At 27.0% G+C, this 21,538-nt stretch overlaps 1 protein-coding gene across 1 annotated transcript in view; it reads left to right on the top strand.

Moving 5' to 3' along the window:
• Window positions 1-21,538, top strand: part of LOC105362032 (titin-like) — a 74,119-nt gene that overhangs the window by 26,696 nt on the left and 25,885 nt on the right. The window contains exons 5-15 of the mRNA XM_011499357.1: window positions 1,253-1,364; window positions 2,209-2,387; window positions 3,091-3,411; window positions 5,049-5,315; window positions 5,588-5,947; window positions 6,363-6,623; window positions 7,306-7,563; window positions 10,596-10,736; window positions 11,851-11,887; window positions 15,747-16,276; window positions 20,505-20,636. Of these exons, the coding sequence (XP_011497659.1) occupies window positions 1,253-1,364; window positions 2,209-2,387; window positions 3,091-3,411; window positions 5,049-5,315; window positions 5,588-5,947; window positions 6,363-6,623; window positions 7,306-7,563; window positions 10,596-10,736; window positions 11,851-11,887; window positions 15,747-16,276; window positions 20,505-20,636 (2,598 nt within the window). The remainder of the gene's footprint in view (window positions 1-1,252; window positions 1,365-2,208; window positions 2,388-3,090; window positions 3,412-5,048; window positions 5,316-5,587; window positions 5,948-6,362; window positions 6,624-7,305; window positions 7,564-10,595; window positions 10,737-11,850; window positions 11,888-15,746; window positions 16,277-20,504; window positions 20,637-21,538) is intronic.

The following is a 21,538-nucleotide window of genomic DNA, read 5'->3' as shown; positions in this document are numbered from 1 at the left end:
CATCCACATATTCGCATACCAACACGCACGAGGTACACTGCACCAACAGCATCATGCAAATTCGTTCGTTTTCGACCCACGTCACGTTTTCCTTTTCGTCTCTCTGGAGGCTCTTTACACATCTGGTTAACTAGTTCCCTATATGTACATACTTATCTCTCCTCTTTATGCATATGTGATGTACTACATGTTCAAAGACGACGATAAGGATAGTGACCCCATTATAAACTTATTTCCATGATTTAAAAGGATAAGAGAAGCCAAACGAATTGCTAGTTATGCGCATACTGAAATACATCCAAAGCCCAATGATGAATATATGTGAATGAAACTCATTGAATCTTTTTTTATTTGCTGCGCGTTAATGTAGCTGATAGCAAAAACTATAATGTATGGCAGTGATCCTAGAAGGATAAGGATGAAAAGGATTCGATCATGACGTAAATTTATTATGTTATACCGTGAAATGTAATTTTTAGTTTGCTTTACTCTAGTAAATAATCAAGAAAATAAATTACTAATCAATAAAATATAGAAAATAAAATTGCTCCGAATAACTCGACTTCTAGATAGAGATTAATTTCTCTGAAATATAATGTAGAATTACTTGACTATTTAGTTTAAAAATAAAAATAAAATTCAAACAATGGTACATTGGTATATATATATATATATATATATATATATATATGGTAAATTAATCATAATTTAAATTTTATATAATATACTTATAAACTATAATTTATATTACAAATTAAACTATAAATATAATTTACTTAATTTTCTTAAAAAATAAAATTAATTAAACATTTTCTTATTATTTCATATATTTTACGCATTAAAATGGCAATTTAGCTCAATAATTTAAAAATATACGACTAACAAAAATATACAAAAGTTGGAAAATAATCATTTATTTATAATTATTTTTTAATATAATTTTGTCATCAATATTTAAATTAATTAATGAGTTAATAAAATTTGAAGCAATCTCATGGAGCCCTTATATTCCCATAATTTTTACATTTTATATTTCTAATATTTTATTCTAATGAAAAATAATAGTAGCAATATAAAATATAAATTAGATTGACATTCTTTTTAAGTAAAAATAATAAAAGCAGCAAAAGATTTATCCATATTGTTAACAGTTTTCCACGTTAATAAGAATTTGACATTAAAGAATTCATTATGTTGATTTGTATTCTCGTTGAAAATTATATATTTTTATTATATAATTTTGATCTTCCAGATCCTCCAATCGTCCGAATGAATCCTGACACCATCACGGTTAATGAAACCGAGGATTTTCAGTTATTCTGTGATTACGAGGCGAATCCTGCGACGTTGATAAACGTAATTTGGTAAGAAAATATAACCAAATAACGCAAATATTTGTAAATATTAATCTAAATATACATTTAAATATAATTATTCTTTTGATTAAATTTTTATGAGCATTATTTAGTGTTAAAATTTCTATTTGAAATAAAATTTTTTAATTTGAAACATATGAAATTATTTATTTTTGTCATTATCAATCATCAATGTATAAAATAAATTTAATTTTCAATTTCTAATTTATTTTTTCATTATAAATAAATATATTACTATCACTGTAATAATTATTGAAAAAAAAGAAAAAACATTTCAATAAATGTATGAATTATTTATGGTATTATTTGATTAACAATACGTTATAAATTAAATTATGCAATGTTTTTACAGGTGAATAAACCTTTCAACGTGTTTTTTAATATCCTTTGTTGAAATGAAGAAGTTTATATAATGAATAATTCATACGTTTCCATTCGTTATTTTTGAATTGTATTTTTGTAAGCTGGCATTTGTTTTATTTATTTATTTATTTATTTATTTATTTTTTTTATATTTTCCAATGTATATTAAGCATTTAACAGTAGCAATTAAAATAATACAAATAATTTGACATCTTTACCAATACCAATCAAATGCATAATTACAGATTGAAAAAGTAACTTAATATTAATATTTATATGATATGTTTTTGAATATTTCGTTAGATAAAAAGATTATCAAGCTACAGTTTAAGTTGAAAAAAAAGTTTAGTATAATGATGAATTAGTCAGCATGGAGCTTTGTCATAAATGGAAAATAAACAATAAGATTCAAAAGGGATTTCAACAATTGCAAATAATATTAAGAAGCTTCGATCAATCATTTTTTCAGGCAGCGAGATGGGAAAAATCTTACTTTGAACGACGAACGTTATGAAGGCGGCACAATCGAGCTAACTTCATTGCTCGTGAAAAATTCCATATCCAACGACATGGGCAAATATGCATGCATCCTGGAAAATGATTTCGGCAGCTCGAGTTCACGTGACTTCATCGATGTCTCTATATTATGTATGTACTTTATACCAGTGTACATTGAGAATTATATTATTTTCTAATTGGCTAAAACAGCTGCTCGTTACTTTTGGATTTTATAGTTTAAATTTTTTTTTTTTAATGGCAATGTTAAATAAGAATTTTATCGAAGATTTTTTGAGTCTTAGGTTTTCGTTAATAAAGAGCAATTATCATTAAATGACAAAATACAATAAAATGTAATTATCTAACGGGACATTTAATTTTCATTTATTTAATACACACAAAAGATATTGTAAAACATCACAAAATACTTGCTTTATCGTACAAACAGCGCTTGCTGTTTTTTTTTTTTTTTTTATTTTTACTATAAATTTTACTTTCAGTTCATTGATGGAAATCGGTAATCAATGATGTTGTAATATAGAAAAGGAAAAGGAAAAGGAAAAAATTTTTTAAATATTTATAATTATATTAATTATTGTAATGATATATTTTACGTTTATTTCATAATTATTAATATTAATTTTATATACGTATGCGCATAGTCGCTGCTTTTAATATTAGTTTTCCCATTGAGAATTTATATGAAAATGTCTCCATAAAGTTTAAAGTTAATATTAAAATAATGCATCATTGCATCATCATCCCAGGAAGAGTTCTCGTTGAATTAATGACGAGGATAAAAAATAGTTTGTTGCCTCCTCGGCCGTTGAAATTGTTTGAAAAATGCTTTCAGTTCGACCAACTGTGGAAGTTACAATGGAGCCGAACACTCCGATCAACGAAGCGGCGCGCGTTAACGTCTCGTTAAGCTGCAATTTGATTGCCGGGAATCCAAACTACCTGTCAGCGGTTCGATGGTACCTCGACGGCGACCTGCTGAAGGAGCTCCCAGATTGCTCGCGCAACGCCTCTGTCGAGGAGTTCTGTGATATTGATCCGAGTAAACTACTGCTGGAGTCGGTGGGCCGCTCCTTCCACGGCAACTACTCTTGCGAGGGAAGAAATGCCGCTGGCTGGGGTCCAATATCTTCAAATACGCCCATCGTTGTATACTGTACGTGCTCGATACATCACTTGCGTTACCTACACCTTCCCATATTTCCACTTCGTCGCTATTTCTTCATAGTTTACATGTTTTCTGTTGCTCACTCTTCTATTCGCACTTATTGCACTTCCTGCGGAGCTGCTATTGTTACACCTGTCGCTCCCCATTCAATCCTAAATAAAGAACAAAAACAACAAAACAAGGCTTTCGTGGAAAAAATTTTAATGGCTATTAGTGAATGTGCTCTATCAATTAAGTACATATTATTTTCATTTCCCTAATTTGAATTAAATTAACTTTTAAGTAAGGCGCCATTAAGTTTGCTACGTCCGAATGGAGTTCATTGAAGGAATTATGAGAGTTTAGATAAGCAATTGTTGATTTGTCGCTATATTATAAATATTTCAAGTCATAAAAGCATTAGTTTAACTTAAAAAGAAGTTTTATAATTAAAATTCTATTCGAATAAATTGTATTGTTTCAGTATTCAATTGTATGAAGTAGAGTACAGCGATATAAAAGTCAAATTCATCGAATAATGTCGAAACAATAGTTTGCAAATAATCTGGAAGCTGTAAAATCAAATATTCTATATTCTATTAAACCGGATATAAATTATTGTAATCTCGTATAAGAAATATCAACAAAATTGTATTCATAGGCAATGTGTTGAAACGGAGAGAGATGTTTTAACAATGAAAAAAAAAGCTATATATAATATAAAATAATTTCTTCTTTATTGTATTATCGGTTAAATAAATTTTAATAAATTTACTGATTCATTCGAACTTTGTTTAATTTAATTGTGTTAAATATCATAGACGAAAATTTCATACGTACGTTTTTGAGTTTTCTTTTTTTTTTTTTTTTTTTTAATACATTGTTTTGAAAATTATTATTTAATTTATATTACATTTATGAAGATATATCGATTCAAAATTACATTTCACGTGGATTTTAAAGTAGCATCGCATCATTAATGAAAATACAAAGCAAATGATGCATTATATTCAGCAATATTATATTTCGATGGAATATGCCACAAATTATTTATCTTTTTTTTTTATTGTGAAATAATATTCGGTATTGTTAAATTATATTATATATAATGGCTTCTAAAATTAAGAAAGTATTATGAAAATTAATCGTCAAAGGGTAAACTATCTTTCTTCCAAAATTACAGAGCTTTCCTCATTAATAATGTTGATATTCACATTAATAATAATAGTCTATAATTTAATAATATTATTTAAATATAATTAGTATTGTAAAATTTATTTCGATTATAATAACATTGCAACTTGATACAATATTCAATCTTCATTTATTGCTAAGTAGAATAAAATATTACGTTGTTTTGAACAATATTGATTAAATGCCTATCTCTGCCTACCTGTAATTAAGCCTATCCTAAGTACTCAAAATAAAGCATGAAATTATACGAATTATAATGTAAATTGCAAGAGTTTTTTTATTTGTTTTTTATTTATTTATTTATTTTTTTATTTATTTTTTGTTCGATAAAATTAAACGACCTTCCACTTTTTATATTAGAATTTTATAAATCTTTCAATCTCTAAGTTTTATTTCATATTACGCGAGGCAATATCAATAAAGAAAATGACAAACCAAATTTTTGCACGTAGATAAGCCGGGTCCCGCATCGATTTCGTACGAGCCAGAAAGAGTCGTAAAGAAAGGACCGTTAAATATTACTTGCTCGGTCAAAGATCCCGGACGACCCGAAGCCACGGATTTCAAGTGGTTTCGTGGCCCAGTGCGCCTCTCCGAGGAGAATGAGGCAGTTTATCGAGTTGACAAAGCTAGATTAGAAAATCTAGAGAATTTTACATGTATGGCTAATAACGAAGCCGGCGACGGCGATCCAGCCACCACTTTCGTTAGCGTATCTGGTAATTATTTTAAACTTCCCTTCTTCTCATTTAATGCTTAATGGCATTCCTATCATTTGAAAGTGTTTTTATTTACATAATTACTATACAATTACGATAATTACCGTCTTATTATGTCGTTTAAAGTTAAATTTGTATTGAAATGTCGTTAATGCGATAATTTACTTGATAACTACTTGTATAGATATATTTGCTTTTGAGATCATTCGATCATGCAAATAATACGGAAATAAAATATAATGCTAAGATATTCAAAAATCTGACATTTTCAGCACCACCGGCGTTTATAAAGAAGTTGCCGCAACTTGTCGGTTTCGTCTATAATGCGACAAACGTCAGTCTTGGCTGTCACGTCGAATGCTCACCTCTTTGTGATATCGTTTGGATGAAGAACAATAAAACAATCGACTTTGCACATACGCGACAATATTATGTACAGAACAACCGAGCTCCCCCAAATCTTCGTACGGACGACTTCGAGAGTATGAATTCATCGCTCGTTTGGAATTTGACGGCTTGGCCTTCCGGACAATTAGATCGCGTTCTTGATAATGACATTACCTTCACCTGCATGAGTACGTCAAATTATATTGGGCCAGGTGTCGCTAGCACCGTGAAAATTGAAGTCTATTGTGAGTACTGCAATATTGTATTCTTTTTAAAAACTTAAATGTAAATACAATTTACACGTAATTAATTGTCCACTCACTATAATAACGAATAGACTGTAACGAAATGGCAGCGAACTGATTTAAATTCAACCAATGAGATAATACATTTTTCGTATTTGAATACATTTTTCGTATTTGAATACATTTTTCGTATTTGAGCGCGCGTAATAATGGAAAACAATATTATTACTTTCATTGTAATTGTTCGTTAAGAAAAAAAATATATGACTTCGTAAGCTTTGTAAATTTCACATTCACTCGTTTATCATAAAATTGTCGAAAAATTTAACGTAAATACAATATAATTATTTCAAATTCTTATGTCATTTAATTCGAATAACCTTGAAATTCTACATCATGAATATTTTACTTATAGTTCCACCAGAAAGTCTCACGATCTCAAAGAAGATAGTGAACGTTGTCGTTGACAGTATACCGGAACCAATAACGTGCAACGCCACTGCACGACCAGATCCACAGTATCGTTGGTATCGAGAGGGCAAGTCTGAAATTATATCAGAGGGTTCGGTGCTGCACTTTAAGACACCATTCCCGCGTAGTAGTCGCGGTACTTATGTTTGCCAGGCCAATAATAAGATTGGTAGTGCGATTATTTCAACCTATATAAATGTTCAATGTGAGTACAAAAGCACAGGAGGCAATATATTATAGTAAGGGAATTTATTTTAAGATCTGTAGTAAATACCAATTAAGTATAGTACATTAAAACTTGTAGTTTGTATAGAATAATATACGTTATGTAGATACTCGATCTATAAAATGATTACTGATAGGCCCATGCTATTTCGTATATGTGAAAACTAATTTTGTTACATGAATATACGATGGTAAGGCAACATTCAGTATATATAAAGATGATAATAATAAAATTAAAAATAAAATATATTGCAAATCATAAAATAATGATACGAAGGAATAGTTGAAGAAAATTATTTAATGATTTTTGCATTTAAAAGTATATCTTCTGTCAAATAATACAAGTTATAATTCAAATTCAGATAAACTTAAATTACTAAAAAATTTAATAATCATTGTATATTACAAGTGATTTTTAAAAACTCTTACCAATAATATTATCTATTTAATCGATACTTTACTTAATTTTTACACCTGAATTTCGTGACACAAGCCAATCCTTTATAATTCGATACATTTGTGCAACAATTGGCACTTTAGATCATTCAACTGCACAAAGTTTCAATGTCGATAAAAGAATTTCGGATCCAAGTCAACGACATCATTTACTTATGCCATGCTTTCACATATTCTCAAATATGTATCTCATGTTTATCATGTAGACAAGCCCGAATGCCAAGTTGATAAAGAGGTAATGGACGGGAAGGATTACGTCGTATGCAGTGCCGATGGAAATCCTACGGAGTACGGCTTCAAATGGTCGCTAAAAAGTGACAATGACACGATCGAACAGGTATCGAGTATAGTGAATGGCAAAAGCTATCTCCCGCTCGACGATTCCGTTACGAGTCCTAGGACTTATGTATGCGTAGCCAACAATAGTATCGGACACTCCAACTCGTGCGAGCGACATGTACCTGGTAATTATTAAAAATCTCATTTATCCTAATCGATAACGTTTAAAATATGTTGTTTTTCATATCACTTCCTATTTACTTAAAAGAATTCAGTTTCAACGTCAATGTAATTCTTAATATTACACACGATTACATTGATTGCACTTTATTATAGACGTTGTACTTTTTGTAAAAGTCTGCTGTACGTAAATGATGATGAAAAAAATTAATTAATGAATGATTATAGAATAAATATACAATTAAAATCTTAGTAATATAATGACTAATACTATTTCACTATAACCTTCGCAGCATTTTATTAAATTAATTTTCATACCCTCTAATTTCTTCAATCTTACTTGTTAAAAATTATGTAAAAAATTTATTTCTTCAAAGTATTGTTATATAATAATATACATATAAAAGTAAATTAATTTAAAAATGCAATAGCTTCTAGTCCAATTTTTTAAGTAATAATTTATTATAATACATGGAATTAAACTATAGTACTTAAAAATTATTCATAATTTTTCTTTTATCATAAATAACATAATTCTACATACTTATAAACCAGAAAGCTATATAATAATTGTAACGCAGTGTTAAAACTTAATATTAACACATGTGTGAAATTTAATAAAAAGGAAACCCTGAATTGTTTATGATATTCTCAGTTTATATTATATATATATATATATATATATATATATATTTTCTAATCATATTTTTATTCGAAAGGCTAAGAAACTTGTGTAATAAATAAATTTTTAATAACTCCTTTAGCACACCAAGGACTTGATAGTAAGTGAATCGATTGCTATATATTTTATATTTAATATACTATATATGTAATGTGTAGAATATTATATAAGTAGAAAAAATTTGACTATTTTGAAAAATTATATTTCATGGAACTTAATTCCAAAAGCATTTTTGAAAAATTACTGAACTCAGGCGATAAGATGGATATAAATTAATTCACCTTTTCATTATCACATTTCACAAGGTTCGAATAAAATTTAGCTCCTCTATATACTAATTTTATTAATTAATAAGGCATTACAAATAAAAATACATCTAACATAGCATAAAATCATTTGTCGATTTAAATAATTATATTTTACAATTTATTTTTATTTTTTAATATACTCCAATGCTTGAAATATTTAAATAATTTTCTGTATTAAAAAATTTTATTTTGTAATTGGATCATATTTGTTTAATTAAAAAAATATCTTAGTTTTTCGATATGTACTAACACGTTGAATAATTTCAGTTAATTTGAAGTTACAGCCGATAAAATTTATTTAGAAATATTTTAATTAAAAAAAAAAATAATAAAATAAAAAAAAATAAAAAAAAATACATTTCTTATGAGAAAATAGAGTTAAAAAATAAATAAATATTTTTATTGAAAAAATTTATTTTGAAATCCATCATTAGTTACGTGTGTATACATCATTATTATACTTCTTTAGGTATATTAAAAATTTTAATAAATCATCTTTACAGTTATAATATTTCGTAAATTTTTATTAAGCAATAAAATGTAAATGTAATATATAAGCAAATTCTAAACAAATAACTCTAATGTCAAAATAAGAAAAATCATCTACTACAAATTCAACATTTTTATCACATTAAATATTGGAGTTATTTCAAAATAGAATCAACTTTATTTAATAATAAAAAAAAAAGAAAATAAAATAAAATATAAAAAAAAATATTCTTATGAATAAATAAACACTTCGAATGAATGTAATTTATTTACAAAGTAAAATATTAAATATTTGAAAATATAAAAATATAAGAAAATATAATTAAAGTTTCAATGAAAAAAAAATTACGAAAATTATCCGTAATTTTTATAGAAAAAGAATACCGTAGATCATAAAGAACAGGCTGTTTAAAAGTAATTTTAATAATAGTTTGAGTTTTTGAATGCAGAAAAACTTTTCTCTTCAAAGTGTGCATGAAAGTAGCATAATGATTATCCGCTAGAATTTCATTTAAATATTTGAACGGTACATATAGAACGTGATTAAACTGCATTACTTATAAATTTGAAAAAGATTGATGTAAAATATCATTTTCTGTTAAATTCACTTTTCTATGAATCCCTTCGGAACACGTGTTAATAAAAAGTTTTGATAAATCGCATTGGCCAAGAGTATTTTTATATTTTTCATAAAATAAAGAATTATTCTTACGATAAATAAATAATGCAAAAATAAAACACAGAATATGAAAAAATAATATAAAGTACAAAAAATATATGGGAAAAAGAGTTTTTTCGTACATACATTAGAATATTCAAGAATTCATTTAAAAGTCACGTTTATTAAGATACTTTTGTGCAAATATCATATTAAGCTTCGAGTATATTAAAAATTAAAAGCAATATATTGTTTTTTTTTTCTTTCTGAATTTATTATTAAATAAAGTATTTATTATTTGCTTTTTAAGAGAATCGTTGTTATTTTCCTGAAATTTAAATTTTTGTGTTAAAATATTTTTACTCTGAAATTATATAAAATGTATAACTGTACAGTTGAAGAATTTCTATTGTATATAGGATTATATTTATGAAATTTATTTGGAATTTATAATTTAAAAAAATTTAACCTATAGAGTTTATGATGTTGAAAAATTTCAAATTTTGCGCAATTATGCGTTAAATTGAACATTTTAACTAATGCTGAATTTTTTTTATATTAAATAAATATACAGTTAACATTATTTTAATGAACTGTTTAAAATAGACGGAATATGTATTATTCCTCTTTCTTTAAATTATTTATTCTTTTAACTTCATTATGGTTTTGTAAGTATTTAGGTATTATTTCATTCACTAAATTCACTAAAATTACAAAAAAATTTTATTTAAATAAATTTAATTTAAATTTTGTTATTAATACATATAACTAAAATCTTTTATAATTTTAAGTTTTTTAATTAGAATTATTTATATAAGTGTATAAGAATATTTACATTTTCAAGTATTGAACTAAAAATGTAAATATTAATTCAATGTGCTTTATCGTATTTTTTTTCAGCAAACATCCCGTGGTGGTTGAGACTCGATGGGGATTTACTTGTTATCATAATTGCCGTTACAGTGATTATTATACTCATTTTAATTATCATATGTGTCGCTATCTTTCTCATGTGTCGACGAAAGCACAGTAAATTAAAATGTGAGTTATTTCAATTTCTGAAAAAAGCTTTATTATACCTAAATATAAGTACATATCAACTTTATATATGCTATAATTAACAAAATAATTTTTTTTTTTTTAAACTATTTATACATTATAATACTTATTTAAAACATAAAATGTTTTAGTTTTGATTTCATGAGACTTAACGAGATAAAAATATAGGAATACAGAATTGATGCCAAAATATCTATAAAAATACGTTCATTTTGTAAAGAAAAGTAACATATTTTTTATAGATGTTTAACGTAATTTATTTTAAATATATTTATAAAAATTAGCATCAAAATATAATTATTGACTTTAACAAATGCATGAATTTAAAATTATTTATTAAATTATGAATTATGAAATTATGAAAGCCATAAACTTCATAAAATTTACACAAAATTTTATATTTCCAACATATATAATTTACACGATATACAATATCTATATTTTTATGTATTTTTCACCTTCGTATTTCTCAACTCAACATTGTCTATTTTTTCTTATACATTATTAATTGATTATTTTACATATAAGAAATTATTAAATTATATTTTGAAATTATTTTATATTTTTATAAATAATTGATATACCGTAGAAACAATAATGCAATGATATTATTGAATTTTTCAAATACTCTTTAGAGTTATCATTTTAATTTATCTAATTGATTTATAGTATAATTAGAATTTTTATGAAGTTTGGGCATCATATCTAAGAATAATATCCTCGTAAATTTATCACAGCTGCTGAGGAATTCACTGAGCAGGAATATTAATTTTTCTTCATATTTAAAATAAATTATGTATACCGAAATTTTATGCATTTATTACTTTTCATAAATGGATGAACATATTGATATTATAGCTAAATTACGTAAATGTAATATCTGAACTATATTAGTATAAATATATATATATATATATATATATATATATATACTATTAATTTATTGTACTTATCAAGAGTATAAACACAGGCACAGATCATCAGACGATCTGAATTCACTAACACGCTGTACTCAAATGTTCATTTCTTTTTGTTTTCTTTGAATTCTTCCTTCCCGCTTTTTAAATCCGGACCTCTTACCTAAACACACGCACAGACAATAATCGAGTGGTCGAGCTGGAGGAACGCGAACAGTAAGTACCATGAAAATAACAAAAAGAAAGAAAATACCACTATTACTTTTTATGCACGATCGCACTCTTAGGGTGAATGCAGCCACACATAAATTTTAAGTATTCGTGAGCGCATGCGCTATACCTCACATCTATGCTTTTACCTCCTTTTGCAAGATTCGTGACAATATGGCGTGCTCGCATCTTTAATGAAGTCGGAACACGAAGATTGATGCAGACATTGAGAAAAGTAGTATAGCGAATGGGACGAGAGTGAGAGTCCGGTTTAACAAGATAAAGGGCCAATGGGGCGGGCTGATGTCGGTAATTCCTTGATCCGACGAGTCCTTTTATTCTCCGAAAAATTTATTTTTATTTTCTCTCTCTCTCTCTCTCTCTCTCTCTCTCTCTCTATCTGTCTTTTTCATTCATTATCTGTCTTTCTGTTTACTCTATCTTATCTCGTGCTTTTATTTTATACATCCGCATTTGACTACAAACTAAATATATATTACTTGTGAAATTCTGGGACACCATGTTAAAAGTTTGTCTATATTTAATTATACAATATTCTACAAATTGCGTTGAAAATTCAAAGTCTGTTATAAATTGTGTTATAACAAGTTCCGGAAAAAAAATTTATTAATATTAAAATTAAATTATCTTCTATTAATTGCCTAATACGTAACTAATTTCATGACAATTTATAATTTTAAATTAAAATAATTTAGTTTGGAAATAATGATTCCACACACACATACACGCACACACACATATATATATATATATATATATATATGTTATATTTAAAGTTAAAGCTGCTTGTGTTGAAATTATATTTATATGCATTTACGTATAGTATAGCTGTATGTCCCATAATAACTGTCTTTTCTTACTTCTATTTTTATTGCATATAGAATATTTTGTTCATTTTCTGTGCCTTACTATCTTTTATTGTTTTCTCGAACTTAACTCGTACGTATATTTGAACAATAACAATTTATTTTCCATTATAATCTATTTACGTTCACACGGAGCACAGCATCTTACACAAAAACTGTTTGAAAAAGGTAAGGACTCGCCAGTTAGAGAAATAAGACACTATCAGATATTTATATCCAATATAGGTGCAAATGAGGTATAGATTAAATAAATGATTGAAATATATATTATAACACAAGATATTTATTTACAATTGATAGAAATTATAATTGGACGTTCGAAAATATCGCGTATATAACATATTATTTAAATTATTGAATGTAAATACTTATTATCAAAGTATTCTATTTTTAAAAATTATCATAAACATTAAACAATATGCAATTTGAATATATATATATATATATATATATATATATATAAGTATAAATATATATAAAGTTAGAAATAAGAGTAAAAATTCTTTTATATAGAACAATAGATACATTAGCAATGAGGAGAATATCGAACAAATTTCATAGCGAGAGATATTTTAGTTGTTCTCTTATTTCATTCTATAAATATTATAAGTTTTTTAATTCTATATTATTATTCTTGAGACCTATAATTGTAGAATAAACTGGTATTACATTATTTCTTAATAAGATTATTATTTAATATCTTTGACAGATTTATACAATTTAATATAGATGCTATATAAATACTAAGACTTTATGAAAGAATTACGGTAAAACGTATGACTTTAGTATTTTTCAAAATCACTAATAATAAATGTAAAAATGTGTATTTCATTAAATTAAAATCTAATTTTACCAACAATTATTGAGTTATAAATACTTTTCGGAAATAATAAGAAAATGTATGATTATTCTTGAAATCATCTTTTATATTTTGAATAATTCATTTTCTGATTATAATTATTTGAAATTTCATTTATTGAATATATATATATATATATATATATATATATATATATATATAGTTAGAAATATTTGACTTTTATATATTAAATAGATATTACGTAATTCTTAATTGAATTTGTTTGATTGAATTTATATATTTCATATACTCTTTATAATGTTTTGATTTCTTATATGATAATGATAATAGTTAAACAAAAAAAAAGTAATTATTAAACTAAGTTAATTATGAATCATGTAAGTAGTTCATTCTATGGTTCCGTACATCATTTGCAAACTTTGAAGCTAATTAGTGTTTCTAGGAAAAGATAGATATCTGTATACAAGGTCCACATCAGACAATATTTTTTATCTATACCGAAGATAAATAATAATTATATTTAAAATTGATTTTTCAATCAAATATTAAATTACCTTCTACTAACTTATAGGTATATGATATCTATGTATTGTGATAATAATAAATTTAGAATACAAATTTTAAGCATTATTTAATTATTTAATAATTATTTAATAACGAAATTATTGTACTTGAATAGAAATTTCCTTTCAGGGTTAATGATTTGTTTAAATCTGTAAATACATATTATTATTTGTAAATTATTTAAACAATCTTAATTTTAGCGTATAGTTAATTTTTGTAGATAAACTGTTTTAAACTATGGAAATTTTCCATTTATTTAAAGAATTCGAGTTTTGATCTTAACAATATAATTTATTTCTTCAATAGTTCAATAGAAAAAATCTTGATAATCATTGTATAGTAAATGATGTAATTTCGTCTGTAATAGTCAATCTTGAGAGAAAAAAAATTTTGGAGAGTAAAAAGATGATGCGAGTCGTATTCTTACTGGAACGACAGAAGTTTTAACGGAGGATTAAAAGCGTATTTCTTGATCTTCGTAGCATGAAATCGTTGAGGTACGAATGAACGAATCAAAGAGTAGATGGATAAAATAAAGGATAAAATATCAGCTGTTTCTTCTGTTTTGGTCGTTTCTCCTTGGGTTGCATGCCCCGGCGCTTCACCTGCACGCAAGAACACAGATAAGGAAGTATTCAACTTAAATCTTACTACAGCTTTTCTTCCACTTATTCGGTTTCTTTTTACTCATTCTTTTACTTCTGGAATGACTATGAGTACTGGTAATGGTGTTGGTAGTCGAAGTAGTGGCAATAGTAATAAAGGTCTTAGTGGTGGTGGTGATTGTGGTTTCGAATTGCTGGTTGGCAAAATTGCTTTTGAAGGTGTAGGATGAGCACGTACACACATATATATCACTGGTGCTGGAATACCTTTTATCTCATTTTTTTTTTCATTTTTTTTTTCATTCTTTCTCTTCATTTTATTTTTTGTTTTTTGTTTTTTGTTTTGTTTTTGTTTTTTATAATAAAAATAATAGACTTTGTTTTTCCGTTTCATCGTAGTCCAAATGAAAATACTTTTGTTTCTCTATACGAAGCAAAGACGTCATGAGAAACTATTTTTACACAGACAAATTCGAGTTACAAACTCGAGTCGTTATTATACAAAACGTAGCTCTAATCGCATTGCCGGTTGAAATTGCAATGAAAGTTGTCTAACGAAATTTGAGTTAAATCAAGCAATGTCTCGGCTGACCGCACGCTGATGTCGCTACTGCGTAAATGGCCTCGAAAGCTTAAGAGAATTATTACGAATTATAAAATTGATAATTCCAGTTAATACGAAAAACAGAGTAATTAACAATCTGCTGAAATTATCGCGATATAATTAAAAAGAAAAAATGAAAAGAAAAAGAAAGATACAAGTAATTTGCTAACTAATGTTTATTATCAAAATTTAATTTTAATGTTGTCTGGCGCACTTACGATTAATACACAAATCGATAGGCAAATATTTCTTTCCATTAATTGCATCGTATAAATAAGTATCATTGACTGCTCTCTCACTATAATGATACTTATATCACCCTAAAACAAGCTTTCCCATCAGCTCATAATAAGTGAAATAAATATAATGAAACTAATATATAAAGCCCGGAGGGTGGACCGCCATCGCCAGCAGCTTCCTCGAGCCATTCGGCAACTCCGCACGCGAATGTACAGCAGCAGCCAGTTGTACCTCGCTGGCCATTAAAGCCGGGTGTCCTCGTCCATATCAACCGCACCCACAGCATGCGCTCGGGTTTGACTATCGGGCCGCGTCTTGGAGTCGGCTTGCCTTCGCCGCCATTGTCCACAGCCTCGTCGCTTTCGCGGCTACGTGGAACTTCCGATTCGATGCCGCTAACGGGCGACTCATCGGCTTCGGTAGCACCTGTACAGCCCATTTGTCGCGGAAGTAAGGATACGGCACTCGTTGGGGTGCGGCAGGCGCAACGGCGTCATCGTCGTCGGCACTACCCAGCCGATTGTTCCTCGATGGCGAGGTCGAGGCAGCGCGAGCCCCAGCATCAGTCGCATCACGAGGATGGTATGCTTGCTCGGGCAAATCGGATAAGATCCATATTTAGTGTGCAGTTGAAGGAATCCGATACCTTTCCGGGTATATCACGCGGTAAGACAGGTAAGAATTATGAGGCGATAATCAACTGCTCGCCTATGTAATAATACGTCACTACTGACGTAAATATGTGTGTAGTGGCACAGTACTCTACTTCCGTTTCGTTCTTAGGAGACAAATTCCATGCTTTGGAAAGAAAAAAAAAAGTTCATAACGCGAGATTTATTTGTCAATCAGAGTTATCGATAAGCTCTCGAGTTTATAAATTTATTTTTCTTAAATTATAGTTAATTGATTTCTAGTTAGTTGAAATTTTGGTGCGTCCGAGTCTAGGCTCATTTTTCAGATTAATAGGGAAACTTGGAAAAATGGGAAATATTTCATCAGATTAGAAGCCAATGGAATGTTATATATTATAGATTATTAATAGTGTTCTTACAATCGAAGGGGAGTCTTCTCGAATACCAAATATCTGAAATATAAAACAATTCAATTCTATTTAACTTAGGATTCTTTGATACAAAATGCGTTTTCCTAAAATACCTAAAGTCAAGCAAGAAATAATTTTCCACAAATTTCTTCGTACACAATATCTTTTACAAAATGATGTATTAGTTTTTAATCTTTTATTTATTGATTTATTTATTTATTTATTATTATTATTATTATTCGTATATCAAAAATATGCAGTTATATATACTTTCACCTTTTTTGCAGATTTGTATATAGTTCTGAAAGCAAGATTTCAGGATAAAGTTTTACATTAAATTCTAAAAAGTTATTTTCCTTGAAAAAAGTTTAAAAGCTTGAATTTGGTATAAAAAAATTGAACCAAAACTATAACTGTATATCTTATGATAATATTCTTTTACAAACATATTTACATGCCATAATATTAAAATAAAAGAACCAATGTGATTTTAAAGAAGAATGTTTTAATGTCACATTACATTTAAATATGTTTATTAGAGATGAAAAAATATTATTTCTGTAGAATTCATAAAATGCGTACAATCAATATTACGTATAAACGAATAAAAGTATGCCAATGCGTGGTGCAATACAATTATCTTATAACAATAAATCTGAAATTCATCATAATAAATAAATGAAGTCGTACGTATGAACTATATGATATATATTTATATTTGGTTTCGTTCATTAAAGTTTACAAAAGATTAAAAAAAAAAAAAAAAACTACAATTTTTTTCTTCTTTCTTTTAATCATTCTTCTAAAATCGAAAATAATGTATAAGATGTGTTGGACCGTATGATTAATGCATAACTTTTTTTAAATATGGCAAAGTCTTTTTTGACTAAGCATACAATTGAAGCGTATTGGTGAAATATATTTCTAGTATATTAAAATTTCTAGTATAGAAAAAATGTACTTTACGACAGGAACTAAAGTTAGCAATAATTTTAAAAGTTCCAATTAGACTAAGATTAGTTACATTAATTTCGTATATTCTAACGCCGTGATTACGTTAAGATTCGATGAGAAGAAAACGAAAGGGAAGAAAAAAACTTAAAAACTATTTATTACAAGTAATAATTATTACATAAACGAGATATCTCATTAAATTATATTGTCGAAGTTGATTAGAAATTTATTAGAAGGTTATTTAATTAAATTTCAAGGTATAACACTACTATAAGATATTCCAAATATGCAGAAAATATTATTACTAAGTTTATTAAAAATAACCTAAGCTCTATAAAATTCAAGTCTAAATTTAATAAAACTCCTTTATGAAATATACTTAACCGTATTTTATTATTTAATGCAACCACTCTCTAAATGATTAAAAGAGAAGATTTTATCACCTTGCATTAAAAAACGTATACGAGTAGGTAGATTTTACGAATAAGCATAATACATACTGTGTTTTCATGAATTTAATTCATTCCAATTAAATGAGAATTTAAGTACAACGTAATAAAACTGCCTATGTTATTTTACTTTGTATATCACAATTGTGTTATTAAAAGAGATAAAAAAAAAAAAAAAAAAAACAATAATTGAATATATGTCGCATAGCTGTAAACATTTTCAAAGCCAGAATTAACATTTTAAACATAATATTCTGAGAAAATTATGTGGTAATCATAAGACTGATCTTATCATCCAGTTCCCTATAAAAGCGCCCGGCGACCGCTGCATTTGACATGTAGAAGCAAGAGAGTCGTTAAAGTTCTAGTAGTGAGGTCGTATTATCGGCATTTTCTCCCTAGTTTCTACATAACCGTAAGGCCTTTTAAACGACGCGACAGTCGACGTAATCGCTTCCGGCCTAACCAAAAGACCGAGAAAGCGAGAGACGCGTAGATTGATTCGATTTCTCGGTCCCTCGATTCACTCAATCTGTTTCTATCTATAGTACTTTGCCTTTTCTCTCTTTATTTCTGTCATTCCAGCTCTGTGGTTTACTCACTCTACAGGTCAAATTGCGATGTAACTCTCTCGAGGCTTTAGTTTTGGCTCCCCGAACGTCCAATCTATACATGCATATGTTTTAGTGTGCCCCGTAGAGTCGTTCGATTTTTCTTCAACTACATTTTAGAATGAAGAAATTTATCTAAACGTCGGGACAATTGAGTGTAATTTTTATCAAACGAAATAGATAAAAAGATCTTTAAAAATCACTGCATTTGCTCAAGCGATTGATTGTCGGATAGGCAATGATGATTAAAGCCTCAGCGACATTCTATAAGGTATCCTTTGAAATATTCATAAGTATGAAAACTTTAGCGTGAAATAAGCAGAATAAGCTGGAAATGTTTAATTAAATCACTTGGAAATAATAAGCGATAAATAATAAGTAATTATTTTTCCTTTCCATTATTTCATTTATTAACGCTGTAAATTTTCTCTAATCAACGGGACATCAACAACTACACTTGTTTATTTTTAAATTATTTAAAATGATTTCATAATATTTCATGTAATTAATTAATGACAATAAAATTGAAAGATACTTCATCTTGTTTTCTATTACTACGTAATTTAAGCTTTCACACTTCACTATTATTCGAAAAATCTAATTAAAATTAGAAGTTAAAATAATTGTTGGCTATATATGTAAATAAATAAGAATTCTTATCGCGTTATTATTAAATCGAATATTGTTAAATAGTGAATAAAATTGAAATCAATAATGAAATTTTCATTCAAAAAATTTAATTCTTACGAGTTTTCGAATATTTTGAAATTCCCATATATGAAAAATAATTCTCCTTAGAATTATTTATCTCTTGAGTAAAGAATATGAAAAAAAAAAAAAAAAAAAAAAAAACGAATGATAGGCAAAAGTATGAAGGCTTTGAAGAGCATTCGAGTACAGCAATAATTTTACAAAAATTCCATTGCCCAAATATCTATATTTCCATTATCTTTCATTCTTTCGTGTTCCCAATGATGGTTATAGCCAATTTACATTTTTTTTTTTTTTTTTTTTTTTTTTTTTTTTTTTTTTTCATAAAAAACCTCGGCATTTTTCAGTTATTATCTTGACAATTAATTTTTAAAAATGTAGTGCTAGAATTCTTAGAATCTACGTGGCTCAGAATTTCGAAACTCTTCAATGATATATGAGGAAATATTTTATTATTCCATATTATGAAATAAAGATTATTTTACAAAAAAATGTTATTCATTATTTATTTATTAAGTGAATTTCAATTATCAATTATTTTTAAAATTACATGAAATTATTATCAATATTGATTTTAGAATAATTTTATAATACATATTACAAATGTATTTACATATGAAAAACTATGGAAAAATGATAAATACACTATGTAATTATTATAAAAAATCAATTTTGTGATTTATAATCAAATATATGTTATATTTATTTTTAATAAACAGTTTCCAAATCTCAAATATTTATCGATCAATGTAATTTCGTTGAAATTGTCTTTAATTTTATAGAAAAATCAAGAAAAGTAATTATTAGTTTTATAAAGGAAAGAAAATTATCACCACGGGTGTCGCAAAGGATATTCAGTTCTCGTAAAATTTTTATACTTATTATTTCCCCGAGGCTACATACAATGGGATATCTCATTTAATTAATATATTATGAAAGAGTTAAGTAAGAGAGAGAAAGTATTTCAACGCAACTTCTCGTAATATCACTATGTCACATTAACATCTCCATTATATAGTTCATACGTCTACGTTTGTTTATTAAGAGCCACTATATACTTTAGTTATTTGCTTATACCGTGCGTATCTTTAAAAACATATATACCTCCACCCCCCACCCACCCCCCGCCCATATAGCCGTGACATACAAGAGAATAGTACCACTACAACAACAAGAGCAATCAGCTGTCGGTTCACAACATTCCAAGCAGAAACAGACCAGCGATGACAGAAACAATGTATCCCGTAAGCGTAAAAAACCAGGAGCAGGTGCGTACATATGTATATGCATGAGTAAGGAATAAAAAATTCTTGTTGTCTCCCTTGACACTTCCTATTATTCATTCTCTATTTCTCTGTTTCTCTTTATTCCCCATCTCTGTCTTTCTCTTTCACTCATTGTTTCATTATATTCACATTTATTTATTTAACTACATTGCTTCTAGTTACTGTTATTTCAAGGCGATTCATATTGTCTTTTAAAACAAAACTGCTTCTCTTTTTACTCGTTTTTTTTTTTTTTTTTTTTTTTTTTTTCTTACACAAATTCTTACAACTAACAATATTCGCTCATTGTGGCTCAAAAATTTCTAGTGTATAATAAAAAAAATTCGCACTTTAAACATTTCCACAGTTCTGTATTCGCTTGAAAATTTAGTTCACCATTTTGTTAATTTATACTCCTTTTTTTTATTTTCATTTGCTGAAACAATTTGAATATTACGAAATATATCAAATTTACAGATTTGTATCTTTTGTTTTTCTTTTTTTTTTTTCTTTTTTTTTTCTTTCTTTTTTTTTAATAATTTATCAATAAAAACTATATAAGAAAGCAGTTTGAAAAATTAATGCGTATTTATAAAATAGTTAAAATTTTGAATTAATTTAACGTGGAAACATAAATTAAGCTTTGCTTTTAAAATTGAATTTTTCATACTGAAGATAATTTAATACAATTATTTGAAATTAATTTATATAATATTATATTCGCTTATTATTTGCTTATTGTATGAAATAACAGAAATGACTGATCGTTTCAATATGTATTCTTGTACCATTTATTATGTATATTTTGATGTTCTAATGATACCGAATACACTATGAGAATTTGCACATCATTTCGATAGAAAATGCACTTATTCATGAAATCAAGGAACTAGAATTTAGAATGA

The sequence above is a fragment of the Ceratosolen solmsi genome, unplaced genomic scaffold, assembly GCF_000503995.2.
Source record: "Ceratosolen solmsi marchali unplaced genomic scaffold, CerSol_1.0 scaffold2, whole genome shotgun sequence".
Taxonomy (NCBI): domain Eukaryota; kingdom Metazoa; phylum Arthropoda; class Insecta; order Hymenoptera; family Agaonidae; genus Ceratosolen; species Ceratosolen solmsi.
The sequence above is the reverse complement of the archived record's forward strand: the minus strand, read 5'-3'. Positions and strand labels throughout refer to the sequence as shown.